This window comes from Coffea eugenioides, chromosome 6 (assembly GCF_003713205.1).
Source record: "Coffea eugenioides isolate CCC68of chromosome 6, Ceug_1.0, whole genome shotgun sequence".
NCBI lineage: Eukaryota > Viridiplantae > Streptophyta > Magnoliopsida > Gentianales > Rubiaceae > Coffea > Coffea eugenioides.
Window position 1 is genome coordinate 55,953,517 of NC_040040.1, and position 16,891 is coordinate 55,970,407.

General features: G+C 38.2%; 2 protein-coding genes across 2 annotated transcripts; both read left to right on the forward strand.

Moving 5' to 3' along the window:
* Positions 1-1,283: 1,283 nt before the first annotated feature.
* Positions 1,284-2,816, forward strand: LOC113774487. Its single transcript, XM_027319015.1, has one exon. It carries the CDS (start codon positions 1,284-1,286, stop codon positions 2,814-2,816), a length of 1,533 nt encoding a protein of 510 aa, XP_027174816.1.
* A 535-nt stretch (positions 2,817-3,351) lies between these two features.
* On the forward strand, positions 3,352-10,505 carry LOC113775757 (DNA replication complex GINS protein SLD5). The gene is made up of 7 exons (XM_027320759.1): positions 3,352-3,668; positions 4,242-4,471; positions 5,533-5,655; positions 6,032-6,114; positions 6,201-6,310; positions 9,965-10,040; positions 10,135-10,505. Exons 2-7 carry the CDS (start codon positions 4,289-4,291, stop codon positions 10,232-10,234), a joined length of 675 nt encoding a protein of 224 aa, XP_027176560.1. The 5' UTR covers positions 3,352-3,668; positions 4,242-4,288; the 3' UTR covers positions 10,235-10,505.
* The last annotated feature ends 6,386 nt before the right edge of the window (positions 10,506-16,891 follow it).

Genomic DNA, 16,891 nt, shown 5'->3' on the forward strand with positions numbered 1-16,891 from the left:
GTTTGGTTCTTGTCAAATGATGGCTTTTTTACCAAATGAAAAGAAAGGTGCATGGAAATTGAGTGTAAAAATGGGTTAATAGTGATTCTGGTAGGGGAGATGATTAAAATGTGTAAGTTTAGTCATGATTTGATTTTGATTTTTGCTTTTGATTTTTTTTCATAATTTTCTTTTCTTAAAATGAACCTACAAAAAGGAGAAAAAATATGCATTAAAATGTAAGAAAATAAATGACTCATCAAATAGAAAATATTCAAGAAAATATAAAAATTTGACAAAAATTTAGCAAAAATTTGGTGTCTACAAAAGTTTTGTGTCATTTTCTGGTGAAAGTATGGTAGCAATCTATGCAAGAATATGAAAAACTGACCAAATTAAGCAAAATATACTTTTGAGGCATTGCATGGTTGCGGAAACAAACTGTAAGGTAGCATTTGGACTAAGGGATTTGGGTGAATTTGATTTCTAATCCACCCAACTTTCCTTGGCTATTTGGATAACTTGTGAAAAATGGATTTGAAATCCACCAAAATTTGATGGTAAAAATGAGTGAATTTGAAATCCACTCAAATAATATGTCATATCAAATCCCCTTCACCGATGGATGTTGATGCAAGTGAAAGGGGTTTGTATCTCATAACCATGATGGCTCAGGTTCGAAATTCATGAGAAATGAAACGAACAACGTTGGAAGAACTTGCCCCCTAGGGGCCGGACTCGACTCAAATAGGATTAGTCGCAAATCATAAAACGAATGCAGACATATGTGATTTATATAATAAAATAAAATTCCATTCATTTAAATCTATCTTTGCTCTACAGAATCTGCGTTGTTATGTGCATGAGCCGAAGAGTGGATGGCCGCTGCCAATTGCCGTTGGGCAGAGTTATTAACAAAATATGACAACATGCAAGTGAGAAAATTATTGAGTTTACTTTGAAGAACCACACATTGTCTAAGTGGAAAAGGAGTGAGCCTTCTTAGGCTCCCCTTCCTGTAGAATAGGATAGATTAGGTTATACAAATGTTATCGTTATCCAAAAAAAAAAAAAAAGAAAATGAGTGATTGACCAGTCAATCGCCAGAAAATAGTTACTAAAACTGAAGCGGCTCCTTTGTATCAGTAACTCCGTAATAGCAACACGTAAACCTAACGGATGGAGGAGATGTGGAAGAATAAATAAAATTCAATTTCAACCATTAAACCATTAAACCTAACGGATGGAGGAGGAGATGTTTTCCAACGGAGGAGGGTGGAGTGGGGGTGAGATCTTTGGAGGACATGGTCAAGGCTTTTTCTTGTAAACTGTGGTGGAAGCTGAGGCAGCGAAGGTCGATCTGGGCGGAGTATATGTTCTCCAAGTATATAGGGGATCAGCATCCGAGTCAGGCGGTAGCACTCAGACCGAAAGGGGCATGGAAGCGTCTTATCGGTATACGCGACATGGCTGAGGTGAGTATTTCATGGAGCCTTGACCCAGGTATGGTAGATTTCTGGTTGGACACCTGGTGCGAGCAGGGACCTCTTCCGTCATTGGTGGTAGCAGATGGTGACCGTCCTCATTTCTTGGTGGCCGAGTTTTTGGGACGGGAAGGGTGGAACAAGGAGCGTCTCCTGCAGTGGCTGCCGCTGCACCTTGTGGAGATGGTTATGGAAATACCCTTTGACCTGGAGGGTCAGGATCAAATCATGTGGTCCCCATCGTCTTCGGCGGGGTTCTCGCTAAGCTCGGCTTGGGAGAGCTGTAGAAGGCGTCAAGGTAGATCCCCCATGCATGGGATGGTGTGGAATAGGGGTGTAATGCTGAAGATGTCTATGTTCTCCTGGCGTCTATTGAGAAGCTTTGTACCGGTGGATTCGGTTATCCGTCAGAGAGGGATACCTTTCGCCTCTCGCTGCTCTTGTTGTCTTGAAGAAGAAGAATCGGTGCTTCATCTCTTTGTCAATGGCCCCGTGGCTACGGAGGTTTGGGGTCGTTTTGGGAACAGGTTTGGGGTAGGGCGGCGACCAATTGAGGGGCTGGAAAGTTTGTGGAAGAAATGGGCTGCATCCCTTCCACGGTTGCCAGTCTCTCATATCAGATATATCCTTCCGGTTCTGATATGGTGGTTCCTATGGAAGGGACGAAACAAGGCTCGATTTGAAGGTCAGACATTCTCTGCGCAGCAAGTTAGTTGGGAGGTGGATAACTTCATCCAGGATATGGGCCGTGCGGGGAGGCTGAGGAAGGCGCAGTTCTATGGAGATATGGAGGATAATTGGGCAAGGCTGGCCAGTCCGGTCATCCGTCATCGCCGGCCAACAGTGGTTTCCTGGCACAGGCCCCCGGCCCATCGGAGCAAATTAAACACAGACGCCAGCGTGATTAATGGCAGGGCGACCGGAGGAGGGGTTTTGCGTGACTCGGAAGGTAGGCTAATTTTCGCATTTTACAAGGAGTTTGGCGAGAAGGGGGTATTGGGGGCCGAGGCGCTGGCGCTTCAGGAAGGATTGCGGGAATGTGTGACACGGGGGGTTCAGGGGGTATTGGTGGAGGTAGACTCGGCGGCGCTGGTATCTCTGGTCAACTCGTCGGCGTTGGGAGGGTGGGTGCATTGCAATCTGCTGCGTCGGATTCGCCGTCTGCTGAGGCAGGTGGTTGGCACAGTTACACACATTTACAGAGAAGCAAACATGGTGGCAGACAGATTAGCGGCCCTACAAGGTGGGCCAAGTTCGGTTTTTGAGTCAGTTCAGCAGTTACCGAGGGACGTTCGTGGGTGTCTGGCCATGGATGCTAGGGAATTCCCGTCCATTAGATTAGTACCAGGGTAGATAATGGTAAACAGGGTAGATAGTGGTTTTTATTGTATTTCCGCTGTATTTCGTGATTTTGGAATAAATATTGAAATTTAAAAAAAAAAAAAAAAAACCATTAAACTTTTTATTTATTCATTGTCTACCCCTCACTTTATATTAAATATAAATTCTTTTTCTCCAACCAAAACTTTTAGCCAAATAATGCAATTGGATTAGGAATGGATTCTAAACCCATTCATTTTAAATTCCCCATTAAGATCAAATTCATCGATCCAAACAGATCTTGAACATATACAGAGAATATAATGATTTATCTCATAGAGAATAATGATTTGTTTGCTCGAGATTAAAATTTTGTTACAAGAAGGAGTTTCTTAGCAAATCAACATCTTCATCTGCTAATTTCTATGTCTTCGACAGGTAAAGTGTATTTTAAATAATAGGAGGCAATTATGAGATAAGTGTAAAAATAAAAATTTGGTGGAAGCATAGAAAAGATGCAAAAAGGTTGATAAAAATTTTAAAAAATTTTAAAAGTTGGTACTAGCATAGCAAATAAGCACAAAATTTTCCCGCGACAACTAAACGTCAAGATTTCAATACCGATTTCCAGGTGGAGCCGCGAAATTAAGAGTACAATTTTGAAAATTTGATCCATCAACAGTTTTCTTTCTCCCAATATCACTTCCGCATCTGAAGATCTAGCGATCCAACATAGCCTTCATAGTTTTTAGATTCTACAGATGCACAGCATAGATTTGGGTTCTGAATATAGAGAGAGAAAACTATACTCCTGAACCTGCCTCCACGGCTCCGCCATTATCTCTGCCAGAGAAGTCCAGGCCTCCACCACAGCCGGAGCTTACTGTGAGTTTCTTCTTTGCTGAAATCATTTCATGTTACAGTGCTCTTATAGTGAATTTGAGCGATTTTAGTTCAAATAAATTTGAAATTTGTCGGTAGGTTCGAGCTGTAGAGCTTGAATTATTTGTTAAATAAAATTTTGGGGCCGGCCAAGTACACGATTGAGGGACTGATCAGGGTCGTTGATGTATATGCCTATGAGCTGTTTGATGAATTGTCTCAGTGATAAGCCTTTTTATTTGTCTTTAGTTTTAGTCTTGCTTGGTTTATTTCCAAATACCTACTGTTCATGCTTATGTCTATGGTCCACTTCATCAAATGCCCCAAAAGTGATGAACCTTTTTTTAATCCTGATGAATTTTCTTCTTTTCATCTAAACCAAGATGATACTTTATGTTTTTCTGTTTTCTTTTACTCTAGAATTTATTGTTATGCGAACACCCTATGGACTTGAATATTTCATGGAGGATGCCAAAGGCCAAGAATTGATAGATATACTTGGGTCTTATAACTTTGTGTTTGTAGTAGAATTTGAAAAGAAAAAGAGTTGCTAAATGTTGTTGTCTTGCAAAAAAGAGGTATCATTGTCAAAGATTGAAGGAAGTGTGTGGAGTTTGGATCAGATGGAGACTGGTGCGCAAGATGGATCCTCAGGATACTCGACAATGGATGATTACGAGTCTTTGATTTCAACAACAGATGCAGAACTCTTGAAACGTGCTTGGCAGAACGAGAAGGCTGCCCCACAAATTCTTCGATTTGAGGCCGCTCTGATTCAAAGGTCACGTGAACAAATTAAATTGATGGTATGAAACTTCACATGTATTATGCCTTCTATGAATCCCCAGATGTTGTAAATGTTCCTTTGATAGAATGTAGATATTTTTCTTAAACTGCTGTTGTTTACTTACAGGAAAAGTAGTTTCTTAGAGATTAAAGAGTATTTGACAATTTTGGAGTTGTGTTAGATAATTGTATTATAAATTATTCCCTTCTGTTCCAGTATTAGGTCCTGCATCTTTAATTGGTCTTCAGCATTTGGTTTGTATGCTGGATTAAGGTGTATGATTTTGTTATATATGGTATATTCTGTAGATTTTGTAGGTATTAATTGAACGTTGCCAAACATGCTTTAAAGAAATGATGTTTTCATCTCTTATTATTGTTTTTAGTTCTCCAGCTTGTCCACTCAAAGTTCGTCTATTATTGTTTTGCATTACCTTGATCTGTGGTAGTTTTCTTTTGAAGGTGCTCAAATTCATTGTCTTACTGAAACTTTAAACCCTCATTGTTTTACTCAATACCATGTTAGCTAAATCTTTAAATCCTCATTGTGTTACTCAATATGCGATATCTGAAACTTTTCTGTTCTCCTAAGGAACTACTGGTACTTTAAAGGAAGATCTAGTCAGAATGGCTTAAGGTTGTTGATGAGCCTGTATAGATCTAGTCAGATTATGTTTGTGAAATGGAAAGTCCTGATCATTTTCAATGCACTTTTCTTTCTTCTTTTTCTTTTCTGGCGATTATCTGTTTTTTTGGATCTTTAGTATGCCTGTATTGTCCAGATGAGGTGTTGCCTTCATGATTTACTCTGATCTGATGAACTAACATAGCATTATTTCATATGGAATTTTAAGTGCGGTAGGCTATATAGTTAAAAGGTAGCTGCTGGTACTCTCATTAAATGTTCTATTTGTTCTAAAATTGGATGTGCCCTAGTTGTGACCAAAAGCACAACAGAAGTGACATAGTTGAACATGGTGAAGCCGTGATGCAGGACGAGTTTTTGAGTTGTTTGTTTCGCAGGGTTGAATTTTGGGGTCTGATTTCTATAACTCACAAGCTGGTTTACTTTATATTTTAGGAAGAGACAGTGGGAGAATTCACAAGAAATGGCATTGATCCACTCACCGTGTCTCTTTATCAGATGGACTTGGACAGGACCATCTTTCTCTTGAGGTCATATCTACGGACTCGTCTTCAAAAGGTAGCCATGAATAAGGCCCATTTTGTTCTTTGTATTACATTGATTCATACATGCAATTGTCCTTTGATTTTCAGTTATTTAAACCAGTTTCACAATTGTCATGTTTAGCTCATATACTTCTACAGACAAAGTGCTAGATTAATTTTTTTCTAAAAAATCATCTAGAAAATGTAATCCAAGGGAGCTTTTCCTACATTACCATGTGGAGCTCTTCCTACATATACCATGTGAACTCCAGGGTACCTAGAACTTTACGAATCTCATTTGATCTGACTACTTGAAAATGAAATTGACAGAATGATGGATTCTTCCACATCTTGTGAGACATCTAATTCAAATATCTTCTGCCTGTGGATTAATTTTTCTGTATTTTCAGATTGAGAAGTATGTGTTTCACATCCAGAAAACTGCCGAGTTATGGAATCGGCTTTCCAGACAGGAGAAAAGGTTTGCTGAAAGGTAAAGGGAGAATGATTCTTCTTATTGTGAAATACATCTTGTAGGTATATTGTTGATTTGGGTGTCTTGTAATTGACTGAGTTCAGGTGTATAGAAGACATGGAAAAGCATTTGGATCAATCTGTTCTTTCAAAGTTGCCTAGCAGTTACAAGTCTCATTTAAAGCAATCTTCAAGTAGTGAAGAGGATGACATGGGTAAACCTCTTATACTGTTAGGAGTCTGTCAATTTGAGTTGCTGTATTTGTTTTTTCTTTGCTGTTATGCTTGTATGCTCGCTTTGTGTATGACAGATTTCTTTGGTTATGCATGTGAGGGAGTGTGTCTTTGTTTTGGAGTATATTGGCACAGTATGATTATGTTTATTGTCAGCTCCTTTTAAAATTTCACATAGCTTTTTCTTAGGTGATAAAAGAATTTAAAAGGCTTCCTGATAGAATTAGATGCAATAGAGAACATAAAAGAAAAAGAGAACAATTAAAGAAAATATATCATTTTGAAGTTTCCAAAGTTCCCACGGAAGAAAAGCTTATCCTCAAATTAATGTAAAAGAAAACCCATACATGACTGAGTGTTGTTGTGTAAACATCTGAAGTTAAAATCCCTACAGGGAACGAAAGGAAAATCCTGAAGTCCAAACGTCTTCCAAGAGTAAGTACATGCATGAAACAGAGCTGATCTTAAGGGGCTTTCTGGGGTATGTGACTACTTTGACTGGTCCAAAGTAGTTTCCAACTCCATTGAAAGCATACTAAAGCCCCTTTAATGTTCAGAGTTATGCTGGAAAGACTGAGCTTACCAATTATGGATTAGGCTGAATTGTGAAAATAATCAATAAAACTTGCTACTCAGTGGTTTAATTGAAAAACTATAGCATTTTGTTGTTTATAACACTCAAGCTTATAATCCACCTTGTTCTCAAGCCTTGTAATTTTTGTACCAAAGATTTTGTTTGTGGTACTTGAGCAACTTTATAGTGTTTCAACTAAATTTTCTAAAAGCAAAAGTTTAAATATGAGCTATTAAGGAACTAATTACACAACATTATTAGAAAGTTTGTTGAATTATGAACAGAAACACAGGTTTTGTGGAGTTAGGAGTTGACTGGAAAATCTGAATCGAGGATAGAAACCTAAGTATAGTTGTTTGTGCACTGAAGATCTTTATATAGTTATCCTTGGAGTAGAGGCTTTCGAACAGAATGTTATTGTGGATACTGCTTCTCTAGAAGCTTTAGGTGATCCTGCTGTATGTTACATGATGAATTCTCCAGTTCATCCTGCATCCATATTTCTTTCTTGAAACCTGAGTATAGCTTGACAACTTTCAATTTTGGCAATAGGGAAAAATGCACTTTTCATCCTCAAAGTTTGGGTTGTTGACCAATTTCACCTCAAAGTTTCACCCAAAACACATTTCATCCTCAAAGTTCCGTAATTTTGGCCAATTAAGGACAATTGACGGGAATTTGCAAATTTATCGTTAGAACCAACTTTAAACCCAACAAAAAATGGGTAAAACCGAATGGAGCCATTTTTTAACGGAACAATAATTTGCAACGGACAAAAACCAACATTCTTCTCCTTCTTCCCTCTACCTTCTCCCCTCTGCCTTTCTGCAACCCCAAAATTTTTTGTGCAGCTTCAGCCCAAGACTGCATCTCCTGATATGCATCACACAAATGCAGTAACCACATTATATAAAGATCTGGAACGCCTTCTGTAATTTTAGTAGTTTTGTCAAAACAACTAGCGTATTATTACTTCCTTGGTGATCTTTACTGAAGTTAGGGGGCGTCATGCAGGAAGTTAAATCCTTTTCGTGTATATATGCTAGTATTATATTTATATCTGGTACTCTTCTTTTTGGAGTTACTATTGTACTAGTCCCTTTAGAGCTGAACAGTTCATAAAATAGTTTAACCCTGTGGAAAGCTTGCCTGGCTTCTTTTACAGAGATCCCTTATGTGAACTAGAATTTAGTTACGAAACAATATGCAACTTCAACTCGCCTCCACCATGCATTATGCATAGGTAACAGGGTAAGGATATAAGGGGCCAGAAATTGGGGCCATTGGTTTGAATTCAACAGCTATCATATACAAGTTACTAGGTTTCGAATGCATTTGTTACTTAGCATCCCCTGAAGACGATAGCATACATTGTTGTTGCAACAATTTTCTTCAATCTTCTGATTGGAGCAGTGTAGTATTATTCATGTTCATTGCTCTGTATGTGGTATCATCACAGCGAACTGCACATTTAGCTGACTTGGTAAGTTAAAATCCGAAGCAAAAGCTTCCATCTTGAATAGCAACGTATGGCACAGCACTCAACCCAGCAATTTCCAACTCAAATATTACTGGTTCTTGGGGGAGGATGTCCACTTAGAAATGCTTTGAAAAGTGTGAGAGCTTGGGAGGGAGAAGTGAAGGGGACTTCATGGGCTGTTCCCTTAACGGTAGCATATGTCAAGTGTGTATTGTTTTTACTGTTCTCTAATCGACCAAATGATTGACTTCAGCCCCCAACCTGCAGGAGCAAAGGCCAATGCAAGTTTGTAAAAGGCCTCTGCTGCTGCATATCGATCCACAGTCATAATAGATGCCTAGAAGATTTTTTGATTAATACCATATATTAATAAAAATTCATCATGCATATTATATGTGGTAGGATTGATCATAACATCAAATATACCAGAAGCGCATGTTCCAAGCTAGCATCAAAAGCCAAAAGAAGGCTGTCAGCAAGATATTTGACCTCAGTCCAGGACCAATGGTTCTCTGATAAATTTTGAGGAACAGAGACAAGTGAATTATCTGGAAGACCACAATCATTTAACAAGTTAGGACTCTTAGATTCATCTGCCATTTCCCTCAACGATATTCTAAGAGCGCTTCACCACTTTCTTCAAGTGTTCCATCAGATTTCATCTGAGTCACTTGAACTTCAGATATCAATTCAGAAAGAGTAATAGTTACCATGACCCTTAGCCTAGCTGTTTGCGTGAAGTAGGAGAAAGAGCTCTACAACATGAAAAAGCTAAACTTTACTCAACATGTCAAGAAGCATATTTACTGCTGGAGCCATATAACTATCCTAAGTAAATCAGTAACTATACCCGGACAAGTATTTGTAGGCCAGTAACAGCGCTTTTCCTGATACTGTCATTCCGAAAAACTGCAAGACGAAGAAGATGAAAAGCAACTTGCTTCAAGAATCGATCATTTTCCCTTGCCATTAGTGTTGCTCCATGGAGTTCAAAGACACTGTTGAACACAGGGAACAGAGCTTTCCAGAATGCCAGGGGTTGATTACGAGAGAAGACATTCATAAATATAGAATTCAGGCAGTCAAGTTTCCCATAATCAGTTGCGATGCTGTGGGATGCAGCAGTTCTTGAAAATTTCTCAGCTATTTCCAGAACTTGAAGACTGATGGCCGCACTAATGTTTTCTTCCCAAAGTTCCTAAAAGAATGGAGAAGAAAGAAGGAGAAGAATGGAGCTTTTCCCTTTTGCTATTTTCCAAATTTTCGTTCGTTACAAAAAGTGGCTTCATTCGGTTTGACCCGTTTTTTGTTGGGTATAAAGTTGGATTTGACGGAGCGTGCTTCTCACGTGCAAAGTTCCGTCCAAATTAAATAATTATCCTTCATTTCCCGTCAATTGTCCTTAATTGGTCAAAATTACAGAACTTTGAGGATGAAATGTGTTTTGGGTGAAACTTTGAGGTGAAATTGGTCAACAACCTAAACTTTGAGGATGAAAAGTGCATTTTTCCCTTTGGCAATATATGTGTTGGTTCAACCATTGGGACTAGTTATTGTATGTTCTTTTGTGATGTCTTGTAGTTCCTGAGCCACGGCTCGACACTTACGTCATCTGCAGAAGCAAGAGATTTTTAGGAGCCTTCCAGCTTGATGACAGGCAATTTGTTTTTCTCTTGAACGTGTAATTATTTATGATGCTTGATGTTTATTTTTCTGTTCGCTGATTTGTACTAAATCTGCCAACATGACAGTGCGGAAGAGCCTGTGAACATTGAAGCTGACGATCTGTATGCTTTACCTTACAAGTCAATAAAGCCTCTTGTGGAGACGGGTCAAATTGATCTGGTTTGAGCGTTTGGCAGCTATTCTAATGCTTATTCAGCCTACTATCGTTCTTATGTTATAAGCTAGGTATGATGAAAAACATTCGCATGTATTAATCAAACTTCCAGATTCTCCTTTTGTTACCTTTGAGTCTAGGACACCTTTCCTCTGTGAAACAGCAAGGCGGAGCTTGAATTGTATTCTACAGTTCCAGATAGGAGTAAAGGTTCTGAAAATGTTTCTGTTCCTACAGCTTTGGGACGGAAGCAGAAGAGCATTGATATTTATGGTTCAATCATTGAAGCATTTGGCAGTAAATGGTTAAGACTTGAAGAACTGGGACAGTTGAACACCAGTCTCACTTATGAGGCTTAGTATATACGGTTTATCCCCTGCCTGTGCACATTTAAGTGCAACGTCGTTCTATTTTATAGATTAAAAGGAAAAAAATAAGACTTCAATTTCCAAGAAAATATCCTAACAGGTTAAGGGCCTCTCTTGTTTATCCACATTTTTTGATTGCGGTTGTTATTGTACTACAGGATTCTTTGATGGCACGAGAGCACACATTATTGAAACTTCTATAGGTCTCTGGAAACGCAACATAACTCATAACACACAACAAAAGAACTATCACTATTGCTTTTTAATTGTTATTGCTGTTGTGCTTTTGTGCTAGTTTTGGTCAGTAATGCTCAATATGAGAATAAGAGAAGGGTGGAAATGACGAAACGACAGAACAAGAAAAGTAAACGAAAAATAAAAGAGAAGAAAAGAAAGACGGTTTTATAAATTCAGGACTATTTTGGTCCAGTGATATTGTGAGAACTCGAAAAAATTATGTGTAAGCCTGAATTTATTTCATTTTATTTACTTTGTTCTTAGAAATATTATATATAACAAATAATTGGTCAAATTAAATGTCTAAATTGAAATTTTATAAAATTGAGGATTTAGAAATATCCTAGAATGGTGGAAAATTTTTATAGGAATATATAAATTGGAACAAATGAAGTTAGGAGTCGAAATCATAAAATTTCAACCCTTAGTGAGCAAATAAGCTACAACTAAAGGACCGAACCAACCTGGAATTTCAGACTAACTACCATGCAGCCAAGGAACAAGCTATTAGAATTTCATAAAACAAAACCGAGAGAGGAATATACTTGAGAAATTGGAACCGAATAGAAGCCAGACAACCATTTGCTAGTCTAAGCGGTGGAAGGGTAGAAATTGGCTGAGATTGGGGCTGTGAATAACACCTATTAAGACAGCTGTCAGGGAGAAAAACTACCAACCTTGCTATGTAAGCAGTGACTGAAAGAGTGCAGCTAAGAGAAACCATTTGTTAGGGATACCTGGGCGGTGGCTGAGAGCAAAACAAAACTACAGTCCCTCTCTTTATCAAGCTAACATCGAGAGAAAAACAGAGAGAGTGAGGAAGTGAGAGCAAGAGCATAGCTAGCTTTATCACCAAACAACCAAAGATAAGGAAGATACAGCAAGGAAGGCAGGAGAAGCTGGAATTAGGACTGAGGAACCGAGACAGAAAATTAAGCAGCCTGCAACAACGAACCTTAAGGGGGAAAAGGTAACACTCTCCATAACAACTCACTGTTTAGATAGTATAATTGGTTAAACATGAGATATAAGTTGAGCTTAGCTAGAAATTTAGCTTCTGGTTCAAGAAAGTGTTGTGCAGAAACTGTGAAATTGCAGAAACTGAGCTTCGACTGAAGAAAGAAATTCTGATTTGAAACTTAAAGGTTTATTGACTGAACAGTATGTGAACTCAGTGATGACCGACTGAAATTGCAGGTTGTTGGCGAAGGAAAATGGAAGAATGTTGTAGTAAATGTATGAAAATGCTTGTTTCTGGTATAAGGTGAAATTTAACTACAGGAACTTGTGAAAATGGGAACTATGAGCATGAAAGAAATCTGATGCAGGCTGCTATGCATTAGATTTTGCAGCCTGGTGCAGACATGGGATTTGATTTAGTTTTCTCATGGAATCTGGTCATAAACTCCTATGTTTAGCTTAGGATAACCTGTAGCTGGCCAAATAACCTCTGCTTGAGTGATTGAGACCTAAAACTGAAGAGGAAAAGATGAGGAAATATCCAGTGATAAACTCCTGCTTTGCTAGAAATTATTGACTGCAACCGAGGGGGAAAAGCTGGAAACTCTGGCTATCCTCTGCAAACTTTGGCCCCTAAACGAGTTTATAGAGTTGTAACATGTCAGAAAGTTTCATAACTCCATTCGGTAAGACAGAAACAAGTGTAAATTAGAATGTATAATGAAGGAAGCTGAATGTAAGTTATTGCAAGTAAGTTGGCCAAGGAAATGAAGCACAATGTGCAGCTTGTTACTTGAACAATTGGAAACACTTACTAGCAAACACATGAAATATGTATGATCTCTTGTCACGATTGAAAGGTACCCTGAAACTAGTAAACTTAGGAAAAGTCTAGCTAAATTTGGCAAAAAGGAAATGCAACCTGCTGTGAAACTGAGAGGGAGGAAATCAACTTTGATCAGATTTTCTTTCAATTTCTAACCCTGTAAACTTCCACAGATGATAACTAAGGCTGCTCTGTGATTAGTAATCATGTTTGGCACCATAAGCTAGGGTTAAACCGAAGCAATTAGGGAGTAAAAGCTGCAAATTAAGCTGCTACATTGTTAGAAAAACTAACAACTAATGCAAATAATGCTGACAGACTTTGTGAATAACGTTTGACTGAATGAGTTACTGGAACTAGGTGTGACTTGCCTTGGCTTATGCTGGACCGAAAGTACATTAAAGTACTTAAAGATGTAAGCAAGTAAAAGAATGAAGTTTTGTTGAAAATCTGAAGTAATATTGCTGGAATTTTGGTTTGTTGGCTGAAATGGTAATTAGTTAAGCCTTCTATGATGTTTTTGGAAACTCTAAGGTAACTAGCTGTAGCTATATACATTAAACAGCTTCTAACCACTTAATCTTGTCTTCATAAGCATTTTAAAGACTTTAGAACTTGAGGGGGCTGGTGTAGTGAAACCAAATCTAAACTACAAACAACTTAGAATCTGGTTTAGCTTAAATGGAACAAATGAAAAGTTCACTTGCTTTAATTCTTGAATATTGAATAGAGAATGGTTTAATCTTGGTTTAAACCTCTTACAAGACTTTAAACTTGGAATATATGTATATTTCTTTAGATTAAAATGATAAAGTTGATAAGTCGACATAAAATGTAAGATAGGTGTTGGATATATTATATCTTGTATTTTAAAGCCAAAACTTGACTTTAATAAGTTTAAATTATAAGGTCACAAATGATAAGTGATTATCTACTAATTGTATCTTCATTTTAGAATTATAAATTTATCTCAGGCGGTAGCTGTAAGCCAGAAAGCAAACCCGAGACTCGAGAGTAATTTATTTGGAATTTGGTGAGTGTTTCCGGATTTGTGTGCTTAACTGTTTATGTTTAACTGATTGTGTTTACTTAAGTGAAATTATGTGATAAATGTGCTTATTATGGAATATTGCTAGTGATTCATTGTAAAGTGTATCTCAATTGTTCCTCGCCTTCTAAGTCGGGGGTGTACTTTACGCACTCGATTTAGTTGAGTTTGAAGGTTAATAATTGACCAAATGTTACTGTAAGGTTAATAATTGACCAAATGTTACTGTAAGGTTAATAATTGACCAAATGTTACTGTAAGTGTGCATGAATGTAAGTCGCATGTGTACTTTACCGCATCGGCTGAACTGGGCCCCAAAACCCTTTGTTCAACGAACTATTCGAGCCAGCAAAGGGCTTGGTCGGATAGGACGGAAGCTTTGGGTAAATGTTTCGGTATACTCGAGTATTATCTTGAAGTTAGGAGATTATTGAACTGATTATTGAATGTAGGGAATTGTTTATTGTTTTGGAGGACATAAGGAGGGGAATTGGCGGAGTGTGCAATGATATTGAAATGAATGTACAATGATATTGAAATGAGTGTGCAATGATATTGAAATGACTCCCAAGAGGAGTTTGTATCCTTTTGAAAGTGGCTCTAATGCGAGCACCGTATCCTTTTAAAAGTGATTGCTCAGTGACGTGCTCTCTAATTCATTCAGTGAAGTGTTCCTTAGTTGTTTAATTGTATTACTTGCTTACTTTTACTGATTTAAGTGTTTATTGAATGTTACTTGTTCGGCAAACCTCACTGAGTTTTAGCTCAGCCTTGTAGTTTGTTTTCCTTACAGGAGTTGGTGGTCGAGAAACGAATAAGGGAGCTTAGCGAGTTAACATGAAGTCTTTTGAAATTGTAAATTATCTAGTATCATACCACGGCTGAAGTTTTGTATTAAACTTGGCATTGTAAAAGATTTAAACGTGTGGTTTTAGTATACCACAATGTTATCTCTGAAGTTAATGTAAGATTAATGAGAGTTTATCATGTGACAGCCCCACCTCCCCCTAGGGCGAACCAGAGGGTTCGGCGAGCCGCCTGCCCAGCTCTCGCCGGGACTCAGTCGTTCACTACAATCCTCAAATGAATTACAAGAATAAACCTCAAATATTACAATATAAATCTCCAATATACATCAAATTCTCCAAAAATTACATGTCATAAGCGAAACGTCCACGCTTCCACTGCGCCACTCTGATCCATGATCCCAATTATTATAAAGGAGGAATTCCACAACAATAAAATCACAACAAGCCTTCCTTCGCCACGAGCCCTGTGGAGGGGAATAAAATATTTTTGGGGTGAGCTAGAAGCTCAGTGAGTAACCAGTAAAATCAGTAATCAAATCGGTTTAACAATAGTTCATTTCAATGATGTCATAAATCAAATGATAAATCCAGAAACAATTACAACATGTACAAAACATTAAATTTGGAGTATCAATAATTCAAGAAACATTTACAATGGAAAGCGATAGTAACATTCATGAAAAGGATACAGGTGGCTCCCAAGCCAACTTTTTTGTCGAGTTTGATCACTGGTTGACCTTTAAGATCCTGAGCTACACAGCTCATTTCTCTTGCCCAAGTCACGAGCAATAAATGCTCTAAAATATTTTTCAAGCAATAAATGCTCTGGTTCAAGCAATAAATGCTCTCAAGCAATAAATGCTCTGGTTCAAGCAATAAATGCTCTAGTTCAAGCAATAAATGCTCTGGTTCAAGCAATAAATGCTCTCAAGCAATAAATGCTCTGCAAATATTCACAAGCCATGAATGCTCTATAACAAATCATAAAAATCATATTTCACAGGTATTAATAGCAACTAATGGGGTTTAGATCGAGTGCGATAAAGTACACCCTCGCCTAAGTGCCCATTCATAGTAAACTCATTTTCGTATTGAGTTACACGGAAATCCTGATCACTCACATGCAAGCACGCATGATATGCAAGAAAACAGTTCAAAAGTAACTTTGGAAACAGTTCAAAAGTAAATAATGCAAGAAACGTTTCACAAGTACTTTGGAAATAGTTTAGGGTCACTCACCTCCATGGCTCAGAAATCATCCATCATATAACATTGCCTTGTTCAAATCCAAGCCTTAGATCACAAACTCAATGCAAACAAGTCCCTTCAAAGTTCGGACAGCACTTCCCCTAAATTTGCTAACTTTTCCGACCATCATGGCTTCATTATATCCTCAGCCAGTCCCAAAGGTACACACACAACAACAAGTTCATCCAATAGTCATTCAGCAAGCTCCAAGTAGTACTAGTACAAGTCAAGTTAGGGAAAAGTCCGGAAATGAAAGTTAAGCTCAAAACCAGAAAAACAGTTTTGGACGTCATTTTGCGGTAATGGTACCAAAGGCGCTACGATTGTCGGATGAAGGTACAAGACCCACCGTTTCGAAGCTAAGAGATAGGGCTACAATATTGCAGAAGGTCACTCAACCCAGTTTCGAGTGTAACCAGGTCAAAAATGCAAGAAACTACACCAGAACCGGAAAAACAGATTCACAGAACGTATTCTAGCGGAAACATCATAAATCAGGCTATCCAAGTCCAAATCCAGAAATTCCAAAGCCATCCGAAAGATTAGAAACAGGGCTACATTTCATCAGAAGGCCTCAACAACCAATTCGGAAGCAATGCCAGCCAAAACAACCAATTACAGGCGCAATTCTTACATTCGGGTAAAACCAGGACAGCAATAGTAATTTCGACTTTTCTCATTCTACACTACTCCGATTGATCTAAAGTTTTGTAGGCACCTCCAAAATGTCATTCCCTACAACTTTCATGTTTTAAGCCAAGGCCAAATCATGCATTTTCATGGTCAAAAATGGAAAACTACACGAAAACAGAATTCTGGGCGCGAAACAGGTTTCATGGACAGTCAATGGTATTTCGGTCATTTCACATGCTACAGTGGTCGAATCAAGGTGAAAATTTTCAGGCAACTAGTTTATACCCTTGGCTACAACTTTCATGTTTTTGGCAAAATCTAATTCGGTAAGGATCATGGTGAAAAGTCACGATTAGATTGGGTGAAAAGACAACCCTGTTCACTGAACTCCTACCTAGACCAGTCTGGGTATTTCCGTCTTATCTCAGGTTACCCAGCTCAGATTGGGATGAAAATTTACAGGCAACTAGAAAACATCATTCTCTACAACTTTCATGTTTTGTGCTAAGGCCAATTCGGCCTCTAACTAGGTGCTACAG

What these genes read in the sequence shown, in the direction of transcription:
- LOC113774487 (XM_027319015.1), top strand. Translation starts at nt 1,284, where the DNA reads ATGGTCAAGGCTTTTTCTTGTAAACTGTGGTGGAAGCTGAGGCAGCGA.
- LOC113775757 (XM_027320759.1), top strand. Translation starts at nt 4,289, where the DNA reads ATGGAGACTGGTGCGCAAGATGGATCCTCAGGATACTCGACAATGGAT. An exon ending in GTGAACAAATTAAATTGATG is followed by an intron (nt 4,472 to 5,532) that starts GTATGAAACTTC and finishes TTTATATTTTAG; the next exon opens with GAAGAGACAGTGGGAGAATT. An exon ending in TAGTGAAGAGGATGACATGG is followed by an intron (nt 6,311 to 9,964) that starts GTAAACCTCTTA and finishes GATGTCTTGTAG; the next exon opens with TTCCTGAGCCACGGCTCGAC.